The following is a 15,906-nucleotide window of genomic DNA, read 5'->3' as shown; positions in this document are numbered from 1 at the left end:
ATTGGTGGTATAATATCAAAACAAAATAGATTGCAAGTATCTTTAACTAAGTCCGAATATTGATAAATATAACCTTGTAATAATGTTTTTCTCTGGTAGAAGAAGAAAACAAAGACCATGAAAACAAAGATTTGTTATACAAATCACCGGGAGCAACAAGACGGATTCCGCCAAGAGCTCTCGGAGCCATCCTGGTTGTTAACAAGGCTGACACGATTAACGGATAGCTCGGCCTTGTAAGCATCGGAGTTGAGAAGTTTGCGGCTGACATTGCTGAAGATCTCTCTGATGACAACCTCAAACGCTTTGTCTACGTTCGTGGAGTCAAGAGCGGATGTCTCCATGAAGAAGAGTCCTTCTTCCTCTGCGAGAGCTTTCCCTTCTTCCACACTCACAGCTCTGATTTCCTCCAAATCGCATTTGTTCCCAACTAGCATTTGTGCCACTGCCGTGTCACAATGAGCTTTACGGTAACAAACAATAACAAAAACAAAAGTGTTAGGGAGCAAAACAGAGAGCATCTTATTGTAATTTAACAGGATCCATCAATGGTGCTCTGCTCGCTTACTTAAATTTCAACCAAACATGAATTTCCTCTTAATACAAGAAGGGAGGAAAAAAAGGGAAGGGGACTTACTGTGGAGTTCCTGAAGCCATCGCTTGACGCTCTCGAAAGTGGAGCTTCTGGTGATGTCGTAAACGATGAGAGCACCAAAAGCACCTCTGTAATAAGCAGAAGTGACTGCCCTAAACCTCTCTTGACCAGCAGTGTCCCAGATCTGAGCTTTCACTTCTTTCCCTTCGATCTCCACCAACTGCGTCTGAAATTCCACTCCGATTGTCGCCTTCGAATTCGTATCGAACTCGTCCCGAGAAAATCGAGACAGTAAGTTCGATTTCCCGACAGCCGAGTCGCCGATTAGGACAATCTTGAACAGGTACTCTTCTCCTCGATCGTTTTCCTTACCCATCTTCTTCTTCTTCTTCTTCTTCTTCTTCTTCTTCTTCTTCTTCTACTTCTACTTCTTCTTCTTCTTCTTCTTCTTCTTCTTCTTCTACTTCTTCTTCTTCTTCTTCTTCTTCTTCTTCTTCTTCTTCTTCTTCTTCTTCTTCTTCTGCTTCTTTGGAACAGATTGTGGAGAATTTTTGCAGCTGTGAAGCTTTGATAAGTGGTAAAGTAATGACAGACAAGCTGCGTGATTGGCGGGGTTTCCAATAGACCCTACATTTCTTTCTTAACTTAATTACGTTTAAGATGTTTTAATTAATGCCCATGTTTTTTCTAAGGACACATCACCGGTTCCAAATGGTCATACTTAGCCATTCGCATTGGGAATATTCAGGTGTACCGTATGTTATTAATTTTTAGACAATATACATTGTAGACTCTTGTAGGTTTTGATATCTTATTGCTTATTTACAAATTTCCTCCAAAATATACAACCCCCATAATCATTATGAACACTTTTGGGATACAATTCTCTCTTTTTTTATTTATTTCACCAAGTATGGTTACATAGATTATTACATAACGACGAAAGTGAGTTTGTACATAAAACCTTGAGGCTGCTTCAATTGTTTGCTTTGCCCCAACTTCTTGGGAAAGGAATGGCGTCTTTGATATCAGGAAGTCCCGTCGCAAACAGAAGCATATGTTCCATCTTTAGGCTTATTCCGGAATGCTTCACTGTCCCATGCCTCCTTAAATCTAAGTACCACTCGTACTTCTCCTTTGTTGTGTATCCAGATTCCCCGATCCTCGCATCCAAAATCTCAAACCGTTCTTCGTTTTGGCTCCCAGTGATCACAACACCAACCTGCAAACAAAGTTGAAGTCTTTTGTAACATTCAGCAAATTTTAGATCCAACTTTGGTTTGGTTCTATATTTACCTTTGGAACCACCAGATCAAATGCTGCTACAGTGTTCTTGTCATCATTCAACCGTATGTAAAACGGTTTAACCTCTTTCGGGTGGCTATGTATAATTACAGGACCCTTGTAGATCTCATCAGTTAAATAACTGCAACATTAAACGGTGAATAGAGAATTTCAGAATCAGATCTTCAAACAAAGACTCAATTGCTTTTGCCATTAGCAAAACAGTATACCTGAGATGCTCTTCCGTTAAAGCAAAGCCCCACTCAGGCTTTGTTTCGAATGTTCTACTCGTTGCCTGTTTGTAGAGAATGAGATCATTATGATATAGCACCACATTCAGTAGATAATGAACAGCATTTGATTGAAAAGTGTTTTTTTACCTTCTGTAGAAGACTAATCGCTTCGGTATAGGAGAATCTCAGAAGAGAATTGGAAGCTGTTGCTTCGAGACGCATGATGATGGTCTTGTCAGCTCGTTTAGATATGAATTTCATGTCTTCATGACGATTTTCCAGAAGATATTTGCAGAGGAACTTGAAGAATTCATCAGCACAATCCATAGCATCCTGTAATATACAAAAGAAACAAGTTACCATTTGTCCAATAATCATTGAATGGCATTTACCAATAAAAATCAACTTTTTTTACATCCAATTCGGAGAAAGCCATCTCAGCTTCCACATTCCACATCTCCGCCAAATGCCTTGCATTGTCGATTTTGTCAGCTATGAATCTTGGTCCAAAGGTATAAACTTTTCCAAGTGCAGAAGCATAGCTCTCAAGATGAAACCTCCCAGAAACAGTCAGGTAAGTGTCACAACCAAAGAAATCTTTCGAGAAATCAAGCTTCTCAGGTTTGATCAGAGTTGCTGCCTTTGGTTTTTGTTTCATCTCAAGCTGCGATGCAAGATCGCTTGTTTTCTTCAAGTCATGTACGGCAGCGACCACAGCTTCCCGGTTACTGTCAGATCTCTTAAGGTGATCAATCAGCTTAGTCTTTTCCTTTATCGCAGCCTTTACTGTGTCAACGCTAAATCCATCTTTTTCTTTGACATGCTTCTTCTCCTCTTTATCATCAGTTTTACCTAAAAGAGTAGTGACCCTAAACATTTCGCCAAATCCAGTGGTTGTGATGACTGGTACTTGAACATACTGAAACCCATTGTACTGAAGAAATGTGTGGCTCGCGAAGGTTAGCGCACTGTGGACTCGAGTCACCGACCCAACCTTCACCAACAAAAAAAACTATATCAGCTAATTGCTCTTTCGTGAGCAAAGAAGAAGACAAAAACAAGCTTTCTCAAAGACGAGTCGATGACTTAAGATAATATGTGAACAAATCTTGGATAAAATGTTGGAATATAGATTTACGGTAGTTGTGCGGGGCCTGAAGTGAGAGAAGTCTCTAAGCAAGTGCAGAGGAAGCTGTTTCTTCGACAGTGGATACTTCTCTGGATCCACTGTTCCTACATGAAGAAGCTTCTCTGCCTCAAGCTCAATTACATGTTTTGCAGAAGCAGCCATTGGTTGTCTTAACACACCTTCTGCTACAATACATGTCCCTAGAGCCATAAGCTGAGTTGGTGGAACAGTCGACATCGCAGAATCAACAACAACCTGAGACAAACAAAAACTTGGAATTTTAGCTCTCATTGGCATTTCATCAAACAACTTCTGTGCCAAAACTATACTGAAATCGGAAAACTTCTGTTACCTGGATACTGGTCACGGAGGAGCCATCACTGACTGACAAGTATAAAATATACTCCGGTGGTGGCGCGGTCTTCTGACCGGCGAGCTCCGGTTTATCGAAGATTGGGTAAGTCTTTCCACCGCCGCTCAAGACGTCGAAAAGTTTTCTGAAGATATTCATTTTCGATTGGATGATTTCCGTGCAGCTGATGTTGGCCGTCGTAGAAGCTTGATTCCCACCGCTCGACGGCGGAGGTATAGCTAGTACCGGCGGCGGCGGAGGAGGAGGAAGATCTTTCTTAACCGCTCTAGAAGACTTAACCCATCCACCGATCACAACCCTTTTCCCGGAAAATCTTGCGCCGAGGTCGCTCCGTTCGAGCAGAGTCTTTATCTCGACCCTGTTCGAATACTTTGACAATGTAACGGGATTCGGAGAGACATCATCATCATCATGCTCTTTCTGATGGGTTTTTCCGTGAGAATCCATCTTGGGTAATTTAGAATCCGAGAAATCGGAAGGAATACGAAGAAGAGTAGAAGAAAGTGAGAGGGAGATTTGAGTGTAGCGAGGTTACTTGGATTGGAAAAATCAGAAGCTAAGAAGAGATTATATATAAACATGATTACTTGAATATAAACCCGATTGAAAGGAGAAAGAAGAGAGATTAGAGGAAGCTTAGACTGTTGGAAGAGGGAAAAGGATTGTTTTTCTCTTGCGGAGAGAAAGAAAGAGAAGACAAGGTTTGGTATTCTTCAAGGTTGTTTAGATTCGCGGGAATTGTGTGAGTCAGACTATATAATATTTAGTTTTGACTATTTTAAATATAAATACAAATCATTGTAAGTTTGAGGCCCAAATGGCCCAATAGGTACCATTTTAGATTGCAATCTGCCGCTTAGTATGATCGATCATCAATATAGTAAACACTAGTAGAAAATAGAAATACATTCACAGATGATTTTAGTTCTTCGGGATACTTAATTGATTCATCCGGTCTACAGTGTATCTTTCAAAGTTTAATAAACAAAATTTAGACGAAGAAAAAAATGCGTTTTTGATTGTGACCATATCGCTTATAATCGTTTTGAAAAGAAATCAAAACACAAGTTAGTATCGATTGTAATTAAATCCGATCTTGTCAGTGAGCAGTTGAAAGAACAAACAGATACATATGAATGGGGCCGGGTTACCTGTAAATTGTAATGATGGTTACCACGAGGCTACACAACCTAGCTGCATAGATCACAAATTAGATAATTAACCCTTTTTAATAAGAAACAGTATTCCCTCCAACTAAAACGTAGACTTGAGGTCTAGAATTTGCAAACGAAAGCAACATGTTTAATTAATACCCTGTTGAAAATAAATAAATTATAGTAATACTCTAGGTTTCTCATAGAGTGGCCAATGATCAAAAAATGCCAATATCTATATCGTCTCTAATTAAACTAATGGAAAATTTGTGTATCAGAAATCGCTAAGTCATTAAACGTCCAAGAAAATCTACCAACTCTGAAATTTCAAAATATATCAATTTATTAATCCCCAAATTTGATGAAATAGATAGAATTATGTAGAATATGTGTGATGACCTGAGTTGAGGCGGTTCAATAGTAGTACAAAAGAGTTATTTTATTATCTATGCAACACCAAAGTATAATATATATATATTAAGCATTTTCTTTGATCACTTTGAGTTAGATCTGTCTTAAACTTAACTAGTACAATAATAGAAGATAGAAATGGAATATTTTCTAAAAGAATTACCTCCATCCTACTCACCATAGGCCTTAATGATGCTCATAATCATTGCCTCTTCAATGATTAAAAGCTCTTTTGATTCTAAGCTTTACACATCATCGATCATCACTCACTATCTTCTCCTACTTATATAAACTCACGTTCAAGAACTTGCAAAACAGATAACTAAATAAAACCAGAAAGACAAAAAAAAATAATAATAAGAAGAAGAAGAAGGAGAAAGGAAAAATGGTAAGAAGAAACGGAATTCATGTCATTTCAAGTCTTCCGACGAGGCTGTGGTGGCCGCAGCAACGAAGGAAAGGAAAACGGGCCGTCGTGCGATTAGGAAACAGGCGACGAGGCTTCTTGGTGGGACAACCGCGTACGGTGGTGCAGAGATGGAGGATGAACATCGGAAAGCCGATGAAGATGATGAGAAATATAATTATGGGAATTATCTCAAATGGTGGAAATGTCAAGGTCTTAGATGCTTATCTATGGTCTTTACCGATTTTACGTCCTCAGTTGTTTCCACTATGTTGAATTGTTGACCATCTATTATACCAAAATTTTAATTGTAAAACTGTAATATTTTTCCCTCCTATTTTTTTGTTAATCTTAATAATTGACTTTATAATGAAGTTTTGTTGCCTACGAGTGGAAGTTTACTGGAATTAATTTCTTTAGTTATTTTTCAAAATAATGATAAGATCTCTTTTTACTATAGTTTACTAATTGACCAATTATGTTATTTTTCCGGGAAAGTTAAAATACGCATATGTAAGGAGTATATAAGTTTGTTAATAAATAAACTACATACAAGATTTTAAGTTAGAAAATATTTTATCAACAAATCTGCCTTGGAGATTTTTCCAAAAATAATATATTCTAGAGACAAGTAAAAAAGAGACCTATCGTCATTATCTTCAGGCGGAGGAACGGAGATGGCCGCCTTTACACCTCTCGCTCTTCGCTCTCCTCTGTACCTTCCTCCTCCATCTGCTATAAACCCTAAATTTCATTGCATCAACAGGATACCACCGGCTCGTCTCTTCTTTCCTGCTAAACCCTTTCCTTCTCTATCCATTCGAAACCTCGATTCCATCCAAATCAAGGCATCATCGTCTACCTGTACCCCGATAACTCCGCTCAATCCGGCGGCGAAATCCACCACTACTCGGTCATCGACACTCACAGGGTCGACTCGGTCTCTCGCCACTCTCGCGGCTTTAACAATCGCTTTAGCCAGAGCCTTAGCCCAGAAACTCTCTCCTGGAATCGGAGACGCTTTGCGATTCTCCCTCAGTACGGCGGGACCGGTGTTCTTCGCGTCGGTCCGGGATCGGCCGCCGGGATACTTGAACACGCCGCTTACGGTTGTGGCGGTGGGGATAAAGAAGTGGCTAGATATATACAGTGGGGTTTTGATGGTTAGGGTTTTGCTGAGTTGGTTCCCTAATATCCCTTGGGAAAGACAGCCTTTGTCCGCCATTAGAGACCTCTGCGATCCTTACCTGAATCTCTTCAGGAACATCATCCCTCCGATCTTCGACACGCTTGATGTCAGTCCATTGCTTGCTTTCGCTGTCCTTGGCACTCTCGGTTCCATTGTCCACGGCAGCACCGGATAGATAATTGACGAAATCGTTCATCAGATGAAGAACTTTGAGCTCTTCGAGGGTTAATGGGTTTTGGTTTTTTAGAATATTTGAATGGGAAGTTTGCATTTTTATGTTTCTCCCAATATTAGGTGAATTGGAATTTGATCTTGTTGTTGTTTTCTTAATGTTGGATACACAAATGACACTGATGAGCTTTGTCGTTTCTTTGAATTTGATTCTGAATAAATGAGAGATTTTGGATTGTTGATTATCTATCCCCTTCTTAAATACTCCAGAGACTACACTTATTAGTGATGGATTCTCTGCGTCCTCTCAATTGATCAGTGTACTTCTGTGGAAGAAGAGACTTGTTAGTTTTGATTGATAATCCCTGGTTGGTAATAGTTGTTAGCATTTGTATCTGATCCAGAGCATGCGGTTTAAGGTGTTTGGAGTTTAATGTTTGCTACTCCTTCGTTGGTTAGTAAAACGGTTTAGAGTTTAGAGTGGATAACAATGGTGGTAATGGTATAGAGTTAGGAGTTTTAGGGTCTTGTTGTATAAGCAGAAGCAAGTTCCATCTAAATTCATATTTATTAGAGTGGCGTTTACTGGATTTTTGGCTAAACGTAAGAAGGCAAGAATCGAATGTGTAAGGGTATGTGCTATATATCATCATCACACGTGAAAGATCTATCAACCATTATTTGGATCTTTTAGAAAAATACCATTGGAGTTTCAGCGTGCAAAAGGTCTTTGAAGGAAAGAAAGTTATAATTTGAATTGGACCGCATCATTTGCCAACTCAATCCAGAAACCTCTTTTAATCAGAGAATCATGGATGATACGAGGCTTAGTAAAACCGAGTTAGGTATATAAATTTTGGTTTCGTTTTTTTGGTAAATTTACCAAGTAATTTAGATTGGAACACACAATTTGCCAATTCAATCCAGAAACCGGGATCAGAATAATACGAGGAATCGTAGTAAAACCATGTTAGGTGTTTAATTTCGGTTTTGTAAATTATTTAGTAGAATTCATGAAGAGTCTGTAACATGCAATCATAAAGGGAACTGCTATCTCAACAGTAGCAACAACAACAACACCTGAAGTGAAAGCAGAGGGATTTCGAAAGCCCAAATTTGAACCCAAAATCTCAAATTCGCAAACGCTATGGGATATGAATCAATAACCCGAAATTTCAAACCCACTAACCTGCTGGTTACTTCTTTTTTTTCTTTCTTTGGTTCCCGCATTTTTTTTTTTTTTGCTTAGGTATACATTATTGCGTGATATATAAGACTGAAAAGTCTCTTTAAGTCTGATTAAAATTTATTACAAAAGATAGAAAACTAGTAACACGGTGGAAAATTGGCAGAACATTTTCCAGGTAACTGGAGAGCGAGAGTGCGGTCAACGCCAGAGATGGGTGGTCCCTTGGCAAGAACGCATAGACAAGGTTGACCAAGTGTCTTGATGGCAGCGCAACATAGTTCGTTCGGAGACAATGTGCTAAATGGCGCCACCGATGGTCTACACGGCACGAGTTGAATCAAAGCTGACAAAAATGTTCTACCACATGGGTGTGCCGTAGCCTATTTGACCAGGCCTGACTCGACCAAAACCAAAAGCACTATTACTGTAAGAGCCTGTGATTTGTTCATCATAAGAAATTGTTTTTTTTTTTCTAGTTGTGAAATGTTTTAAAAGGTGAGACTCATGTATAACTTGTACATATATATATATATAAATTAATTATTAATAGTAGGGTAGTGTAAGGAGAATGATCGCATGAGTAACCTAATGGAGTTGGATTAGATGGATCATGAAACTTGGGATTTATTGTCTGTAGATTCATAACAAAAAAAAATTACGTTTTATCTCACTCATCAGTCCTCAAACATCTCTAATTAGTTTAACTGTTCTAAATGCTTATTTTAATCTCCAATTTTTAGGGAAATTGAGTCATACTGTCACTTATACAAAGAGTCATAGAGATGATGGTTTTGGATAAAAAAGATACGGCATTAAAAGTGTAACGTACAACCAATTGATTTACATGCATAAAGAATTGTCAATACATACTCAATGTCACCATTAATTAAATATTTGGTGAAGAAGAAAGGATTACAGATTTCACATGACATTTATTCTGCTAAATACATGAATATATTATTATCTGTTACTGCCAAGGTACAAAACAGAGCAAATGACAAGCACAATAAAAAAAAAACATTCATCACCTGAACCAAATCTAGACCATTCCGTTAATATATATATTTTTCACTAACCAGATTTTCGTCTAAGTTCCGCTCACACACAATCTGAGAATGAATGAGAGCCACGTCGTTATGGAATGCAATTTCGTCAATCGAATGTTTCTAACTTCTAACTGGAAAGAAATAGGTGGACCGTACCACATGGGATCATAGACTTTAGAGAGTGAATCGGTAGATGCGCAAAGTATTGTATAAGGTGTGAGAGCTTAGACGGCAACAAGTTTGAACCATAGCCGACAAAATTGTACGACCACACACATGGGTGTCCCCACATCTGGGCCGGATTTGGGGACAGGCTGATGAAACATCCGCTTATAGCTCCCAAAACTTTTCTTTGGTTATTTGCGAATTTTTCAACCTCCAAATCACAAAAGAAAATATTTATTTTTAAATTGTTTCTAATCCTTAAATTTTAAGATCCGGTCTTGCCCCACATTGACCAGGCCTGACTGGCCACCGAAAAACCATAACTAATATCTTTGTACGATCCTGAGATTCTTTCCAACTTACAATCATCTCATTGATCTAAGTTTTGAAAATGTCTGTCTTTGAAGGGCGAGGCTCCTAAGTCATATAACTTGCACATATCATAGTATGATTGGATGACTTTGATTAGATATTTAGATGGATCATTAAACTTAGGCTTATCGTTTGTACCTTTGTAGGGTCACACATTTTCCATTCAAACTTTGGCTTTGTCTGTAGGGTCACACATGCATCACTACTTTTTAGTCGGAAAAAAAAAATATTATCACTAGTTTTTTTAAATTAGGGGGGGGGGGCAAATATATATACATCACTACAATATTCTCAAGCTTTCATAATATATATTATATACTCTAGTTTCGTTAATAATTTTAACCAGTGTTCATCTAAGTTATGGGTCTTAATCACCATCTTAAACTAAATATCTCACAATCCAGAAGTTGATGGTCTGGTGGCATTCTCAGCTGTGTGACTGTGTCCCCTAACTATGTAATGGGGGTTTAAAAGTGGTCTTGTTATCCTTGTTATCACTTTGACTAGAAGACAAAAAGCTGTATACATCTCAGTGCATGCCTCTTAAACTAATTATCTCTCTTTTAATCAACATACTAAATTCCTCTTAATCACCTACGTCCTCAGCATTAGCTAAGAAGCTTGGTTGCTCCATAAATTTGCTTTTTTAGTACAACAAAAGCGCTTGACAAGTTTTAAAACCTCTCGTAATAACTAGACTAATTTTGCATTACTGTTCGTAGATCCATCTAATAAATTCCAACAGTGACTTCCGAAGCCAGCTGGAGACAGACTTCGATTTCAGGGTAAGGGTCAGGGTCAGGTACTTAGAATGACAAAAGTCTAATAATGTCACAATTGATTGGACTGTAAAACTCTAGGTTCAATTTACCAGAAATAAAGCAACCAGATATTCTGTGAATGGGAAATGATTGTCAGTTTTATATAACAATTATTTGGCTATATATAGGATATAATAGCTGTTTAGACATGACACCAAAATACAATTTAAAAAAAAAAAACATTTATCAACTCACAGTTACCATCAATCACTTCAACCAAATATGGACCATTCCTTCAACATCTTTTCCGAATAAACCAGAGATATTTTTGTCTCTCCATGTAACTTCCGCTCACAGATTCTCTCAGTTCTCAGTCCCCGCGCAATACAGAAACAAAACTAGAAATGGGGAAGGGAAAGAATGAAGCATTTGACCTTGACTCATCATGCCTAAGATTTTGAGACCAAAACAGTACAAGTATCTTCAAGAATTGATGAGAACATCTGTCTATCTTTCTGGTATAGTATAACAACATTTCTTTAAACTCCGGCTAAATAATGTTTCTCCCAAGAGTTTGATCTACTTGATACAATGCCAACATAGAAGACTGAACCTGCAAAATACCATTGTGTACACATTAGTTCATTTTCCATTCTCAATACATCTGATCTATCCAAAAACTTTGAAAACTCATCTTTCCTAGTTCCAACGATTTTCTGATGTCATGTTTCTAACTGTTCCTCGCTCACTGATAAAAAACTCTCAACCAATGACCCTGGAAGGGAATCTCAACTAAAGCACATTTGAATAATTACCTCTGTGGGTTATCTCCATGTTTTGAAAAAAAGAGTCTTTTTCACTATAAAACTAATTTCTTACTGACAAGTCTACAACTTGTGAATATACAACAAGAGCTCGACGTTAAAAACCCTCAAAATCTTGCGACTATAAAGCACATTTTCATGTGCACACACTCCACTTTTTTTATATAAGATTAATTTTGAAATTTTTTAACACTAGTCTTCCAAATTTTTCTGCGTTCAAGCTATAGCAGCACATGAGTATAGCCTTGAATGAATCCAAATACAAGCAAATCCAAAAATGACTCAGACTCAGATTGGCAATGAGAGATTCTGATGATTCATACCTCGTTTTCACGACGAACCGCAACGCAATCTCTGGGAGTCTCGAACAAAGACAGGGAATATTGCTTGCGAACAACACCAACGTCGAAGTATATAAGTCCAGAGCTGGGCACGTCGACTCGGATTCCTTTGACCGGAAACCACAAGAATAGCTCTTGCGCCGAGATCCCCGACAAATCCCCGATTTGAGCAAAACCTATCGTTCCGGTAATATTGGCGTCGTAATGCAGCTCTGTCTCGTATTTGGCGTCGCACGAGTGGTTCAGATAAACCGAGAATCGTCCCGTTTCGCCGTCGAAGTTGAACTCTTTCACGCCTTTCGGGAATATCCCCAACGGCAATCCGTTCTCCTTGAGGATCTCGTATATTGACTCGTTCTCGGTGGTAGCCGTCGAGATCGAGATCCCGGCGGCGATCACGACACAGAGAATCGCGATACGAAGCATCACTCCTGAATTCACGATTGGATTTTTTTTGTGTGTTTTGTTTTTGCCGATCTGTTTGATCGTTATCAGGAAACTATATTAATGTAATGGGTTTAAGCGACGAAGAAGAAGAAGAAGAGGAAGAAGAAGACATTTTTTGGTGACAGCTTGAAACAGAGTGGATCAAAAATATTTTTGTCAAATTATTGATGGCGGAATTCTGATGGAGCAGTGATCTTCTGCTTCTCAAACCATAGAAGGTCAACCAATGAATGGGAGCCACGTCGGCTAGTACCTAGCAATGCAATTTTTTTAGTTAAATTTGGGTTAGTTTCGTTAAGCCTTTTGTTCTAACTTCTAAAACGCGTCATCGGAAAAAAGTAGGTGGACCGTATCACATGGGAACAAAGAGGCATGGGATCGAGAGATGCGGCAATTCGAATGTAGTCTAGGTTTTCTGTCTTTAAAGCCTCTTAACAACACAACACATGCCGTAATGAGATTCTTTATGTATTTGAAGCCTCAAAACATATTGAAATTCATTTTCTTTTTTTATTTTTTTAGTCCATATATAAGTCTTTTTTTGAATCTGGGCTAGGTGTTATGCAAAGATATACCAAATGATCTTTTGTAAAAATGTCGAAAGATACATCACGACCAGAGACTATTTATGGATCAGAGTATTGCACTTCCAAGAAACCTCACATTTGGGGAATGCAACATGGGATAAATGGAAATCAATGTGGTATAGTCAAAAAGTCAAAATTAACTCCACCTAAAAAAAAGAACATAATACACTGTTAAACAGAACTAGACCATACGAATTTGCCGATTACCGTAGAACCGGTTCGACTAGACCGTCAAATTGAGTTGTTATTTTTCTCGTGATGTTGGACCTGGAATTAAGATTGGGCTTGTAAAGAAGCCCAGCTCAAATAAGCGTTTCACCCTCACTGCATTTTTTTTCCCGAGTTTCTGTATCGTAATCGGAAGCTCACTACTAGACCCATTAAAAGAAAAAAAAGCTCTGCAACGACCAAATTGAGGAACGACGATGGCGACGAATCTCCACAAACTCTCCCCTCAAATCCACCGCGTATCTCCATTTGCCAGATCCCTAATCTTCCGCACCTCCGCAACATCTGCCCCTGTCTCTCCGTCATTAGGATCGAGAAAAGTCGCCGACCGAATCGTCAAGCTATCAGCGATCGATGCGGATGGATTCAAGAAGGAAATCATTGGGCTCTCTGGCCAGACTCTCCTTCGCGCGCTCACTCACACTGGTCTGATCGATCCGGCGTCGCATCGGTTGGAGGATATCGATGCTTGCTCGGCGGAGTGCGAGGTCCAGATCGCAGAGGAATGGCTCGAGAAGCTCCCGGCGCGTACGTACGACGAGGAGTATGTGCTGAAGCGTAACTCTAGGTCCCGTGTCCTGAACAAGCACTCACGCCTTGGCTGCCAAGTTGTGTTAACGCAGGAGCTCCAAGGTATGGTCGTCGCCGTCCCTGAAGCGAAGCCTTGGGATATCCCGTAAGTTGTTTACAAAGGCCTCTCTGATGTTGTTTTCGTTCTCAATTTGGGCAATAATTCGATTTGGAAAATTCGATACTTTGCAGATAATGGATTTGAATCTGTAATCTTCCTTTACAACTTCCTTACTTTAAAATTTTTGTAATGTGGTAAAGAACTTGCTTGTTTAAACTATTCCCTGCTTCAAAAATGGGTTGCCTTGCTGCAATTGAATGTTGCTTTATTGATTTTGTTGTCGTTGCTTCTTCTCCCAGTTAGATTGTTGCCCTCTAAGGTGTTCTTGCCTTTTGCTTCTTCTCCGTTTTAGATTTTAGCAAAAACACTCATGAAGGCTTAGAAATTATGGTGTTGTATGTAAAGGTTTATAAAAAAAGCAATTTGGAGAGTTCAAGGAATAGATTATGTCTGTTGATATCTTTTGGTCTCTCAAGCTCATTTCGTCAAGAAATTTAGGCATAGAGAGAAGAGAGCATAGTGAAAAGATAAGAGAGCATTTAGAATTCTGTGCTTTCGCAGAACAGGAAGGAGATTCTTCTTTTACCGACCTTCTAATTACTCTTATCATTCACTATGCTTAGGGTTTTAACGGCCATCTTTTTCTCTCATTCTCTTAACTACTTGTTTATATATGGTGAGTCTAAGATAACATTATATGGACTCTGAGCTTTGGAATCGCAGATTTTGCATTTGCTTTAGGGAAGGGAATAAGGTAGAAAGAACATGGCATCTTTAACCGATGGTTTGGTAGATTTGATTCGAGCCTTGCAAACTCTGTTTGTAGGATCTAATATTGTAGTGGCTTGTATGGAAGAGTGATTCAATAGTAACGTTGAGGATAAGAGTGAGGTTAGCTATTATGTTTTAGTACTGGTGTTCTTAAGAGCGGTTTCGTTTTCTGAACGTTGGAATTATGCGGTTTTGTTGTTAAGTGGAGTTAAGAGTAGTTAGATGATTTTTTGAAGATTACCGCAAATTGACAATTTTTAGAAGATTACCGTCAATTGACAATTTTTATAAATTTCATTAAGTTCACAAGATCATGATTATCAAAGCCATCATCTGTTGTTTGACTTATTAGATTGAGTCATTGAGTCTGTTTTGACAGTTTTATATCATAGTCTGATATGATCAATAAAGTTGATAAATTATCTCTTTGATTATTCACATGTTGTTGTGAGTGATTTCATCAAGTCTATATTTCTGGCCTGCAATTTGTGTCACTAGTGACTGTGGATAATTTTTCAATGAAACTCGAGGATCTCAAATCTGATGACCTCCATTAGAATCTTACACACTTGTTTAGAAAACTAAAACTAATTAAGGAAAATTGATCATTCAACGTTGAGTACGGATTTGATCTTCATAGTGGACTTCTAATATGGGTTCTCGGCTGGCTCACATATATGGATAGCTTGGGGTGGCATACAAATCAAACCCAACTCGAATCTACTTGAGTTAACTTTATCGATTTGTTTGTATTTTACTAGTTTTATGAAAAAAATATGTAGCTAAAATTAAACCAATATTAAACCTTAAATCGATGTTCGAACTTGAAACCGAACTGAACTGATAAGCAGAATGCTTACATATACTCCAAACAATGAAATAAAAATTAAATCAATTTTGGAATCTTAACCATGTCAATCCACGTACTATCATACAAGGATTTCAAATTGTTGAGAATTCTTTATTATTTGTGAACTATAATAATTCTAACTTTCTGGCTTACAACATAATCTAAACCTCAATATTGTTAGCTACGGTCTCTCTCTCTCTCTCTCTCTCTCTCTCTCTCTCTCTCTCTCTCTCTCTCTCTCTCTCTTTTTTTTTTTAATTTCTGAAGTTGTCTCTTCGATCTATATTTGAAACAGCGTGGTGTATCAAGTTGACGAAGAATATATATAAAGGAAAAAAACTCGCTTAGAATAAATCACATCTTAAATAGTTAATATAGAGGTTTAAAAAGATCCAATAAGCATGTTCAAACTGATAAGCATTTGAATGAAATTCTGTTTCTATAACTATCCTAACCATACACTGTGAGCTTTAAGGATTAACCTGAAATAACTATCCTAACGGAAAACTGTTTGATGATAGAATTTTATGAGATAAAATGTGTACATTCCGTGTCTTGTATCTATAGATAGACTTTCGTTTTGATGTATTCTTGAAGGACATCATCAACCTATTTTAAGACTAGTTCAACAGAAAACTGGTGCAGACCACGATCACAGTTGTAATGAATTTTCTAAAATGGCAACCACTCCTTTTCTTTAAGAACCAGTCCATCTTCCCTTCTCTGGCCTTAATCTTTTCTTCTTCTTC

General features: G+C 38.2%; 7 protein-coding genes across 8 annotated transcripts; 3 read left to right on the top strand and 4 right to left on the bottom strand.

Annotated features, from left to right (window-relative positions):
• Positions 1-47: 47 nt before the first annotated feature.
• Positions 48-1,161, bottom strand: LOC18024619 (ras-related protein RABA5b). The gene is made up of 2 exons (XM_006407777.2): positions 638-1,161; positions 48-463 (listed from the first exon to the last, which is right to left on the bottom strand). Exons 1-2 carry the CDS (start codon positions 969-971, stop codon positions 144-146), a joined length of 654 nt encoding a protein of 217 aa, XP_006407840.1. The 5' UTR covers positions 972-1,161; the 3' UTR covers positions 48-143.
• Positions 1,162-1,417: 256 nt separating this feature from the next.
• Positions 1,418-5,490, bottom strand: LOC18024618 (asparagine--tRNA ligase, cytoplasmic 2). 2 transcript variants are annotated; one of them, XM_024159859.1, is made up of 9 exons: positions 5,358-5,490; positions 4,766-4,808; positions 3,594-3,972; positions 3,251-3,496; positions 2,528-3,106; positions 2,260-2,445; positions 2,110-2,174; positions 1,892-2,021; positions 1,418-1,817 (listed from the first exon to the last, which is right to left on the bottom strand). In XM_024159859.1, the coding sequence occupies exons 1-9, from the start codon at positions 5,383-5,385 to the stop codon at positions 1,572-1,574; spliced, it is 1,902 nt and encodes a 633-aa protein (XP_024015627.1). In that variant the 5' UTR covers positions 5,386-5,490; the 3' UTR covers positions 1,418-1,571. The 2 variants fall into 2 exon arrangements, with proteins under 2 accessions (XP_024015627.1, XP_006407839.1); XM_006407776.2 differs by lacking the exons at positions 4,766-4,808; positions 5,358-5,490 and having other exon boundaries at positions 3,594-4,113.
• A 45-nt stretch (positions 5,491-5,535) lies between these two features.
• Positions 5,536-5,861, top strand: LOC18024617. The gene has a single exon (XM_006407775.2). The coding sequence runs from the start codon at positions 5,565-5,567 to the stop codon at positions 5,859-5,861; it is 297 nt and encodes a 98-aa protein (XP_006407838.1). The 5' UTR covers positions 5,536-5,564.
• Positions 5,862-6,212: 351 nt separating this feature from the next.
• Positions 6,213-7,192, top strand: LOC18024362 (ylmG homolog protein 1-1, chloroplastic). The gene has a single exon (XM_006407774.2). It carries the CDS (start codon positions 6,263-6,265, stop codon positions 6,947-6,949), a length of 687 nt encoding a protein of 228 aa, XP_006407837.1. The 5' UTR covers positions 6,213-6,262; the 3' UTR covers positions 6,950-7,192.
• Positions 7,193-8,271: 1,079 nt separating this feature from the next.
• On the bottom strand, positions 8,272-8,583 carry LOC18024361 (putative lipid-transfer protein DIR1). Its single transcript, XM_006407773.2, is given in 1 exon segment — positions 8,272-8,583. A coding segment is annotated over 1 exon segment (312 nt).
• Positions 8,584-10,614: 2,031 nt separating this feature from the next.
• LOC18024360 lies at positions 10,615-12,313 on the bottom strand. The gene is made up of 2 exons (XM_006407772.2): positions 11,626-12,313; positions 10,615-11,091 (listed from the first exon to the last, which is right to left on the bottom strand). Exons 1-2 carry the CDS (start codon positions 12,067-12,069, stop codon positions 11,029-11,031), a joined length of 507 nt encoding a protein of 168 aa, XP_006407835.1. The 5' UTR covers positions 12,070-12,313; the 3' UTR covers positions 10,615-11,028.
• Positions 12,314-13,031: 718 nt separating this feature from the next.
• Positions 13,032-13,806, top strand: LOC18024359 (2Fe-2S ferredoxin). The gene has a single exon (XM_024159825.1). The coding sequence runs from the start codon at positions 13,103-13,105 to the stop codon at positions 13,583-13,585; it is 483 nt and encodes a 160-aa protein (XP_024015593.1). The 5' UTR covers positions 13,032-13,102; the 3' UTR covers positions 13,586-13,806.
• The last annotated feature ends 2,100 nt before the right edge of the window (positions 13,807-15,906 follow it).

This window comes from Eutrema salsugineum, unplaced genomic scaffold, assembly GCF_000478725.1.
Source record: "Eutrema salsugineum unplaced genomic scaffold, Eutsalg1_0 scaffold_13, whole genome shotgun sequence".
NCBI lineage: Eukaryota > Viridiplantae > Streptophyta > Magnoliopsida > Brassicales > Brassicaceae > Eutrema > Eutrema salsugineum.
The sequence above is the reverse complement of the archived record's forward strand: the minus strand, read 5'-3'. Positions and strand labels throughout refer to the sequence as shown.

Coding starts and splice junctions, on each gene's coding strand:
- LOC18024362 (XM_006407774.2), top strand. CDS start 6,263: ATGGCCGCCTTTACACCTCTCGCTCTTCGCTCTCCTCTGTACCTTCCT.
- LOC18024619 (XM_006407777.2), bottom strand. CDS start 971: ATGGGTAAGGAAAACGATCGAGGAGAAGAGTACCTGTTCAAGATTGTC. Junction 464..637: donor ATGGCTTCAGGAACTCCACA/GTAAGTCCCCTT, acceptor GTTACCGTAAAG/CTCATTGTGACACGGCAGTG.
- LOC18024359 (XM_024159825.1), top strand. CDS start 13,103: ATGGCGACGAATCTCCACAAACTCTCCCCTCAAATCCACCGCGTATCT.
- LOC18024618 (XM_006407776.2), bottom strand. CDS start 4,061: ATGGATTCTCACGGAAAAACCCATCAGAAAGAGCATGATGATGATGAT. Junction 2,175..2,259: donor CGATTAGTCTTCTACAGAAG/GTAAAAAAACAC, acceptor CTCTACAAACAG/GCAACGAGTAGAACATTCGA. Junction 2,022..2,109: donor TTAACGGAAGAGCATCTCAG/GTATACTGTTTT, acceptor TTAATGTTGCAG/TTATTTAACTGATGAGATCT.
- LOC18024617 (XM_006407775.2), top strand. CDS start 5,565: ATGGTAAGAAGAAACGGAATTCATGTCATTTCAAGTCTTCCGACGAGG.
- LOC18024360 (XM_006407772.2), bottom strand. CDS start 12,069: ATGCTTCGTATCGCGATTCTCTGTGTCGTGATCGCCGCCGGGATCTCG. Junction 11,092..11,625: donor CGGTTCGTCGTGAAAACGAG/GTATGAATCATC, acceptor GGTATTTTGCAG/GTTCAGTCTTCTATGTTGGC.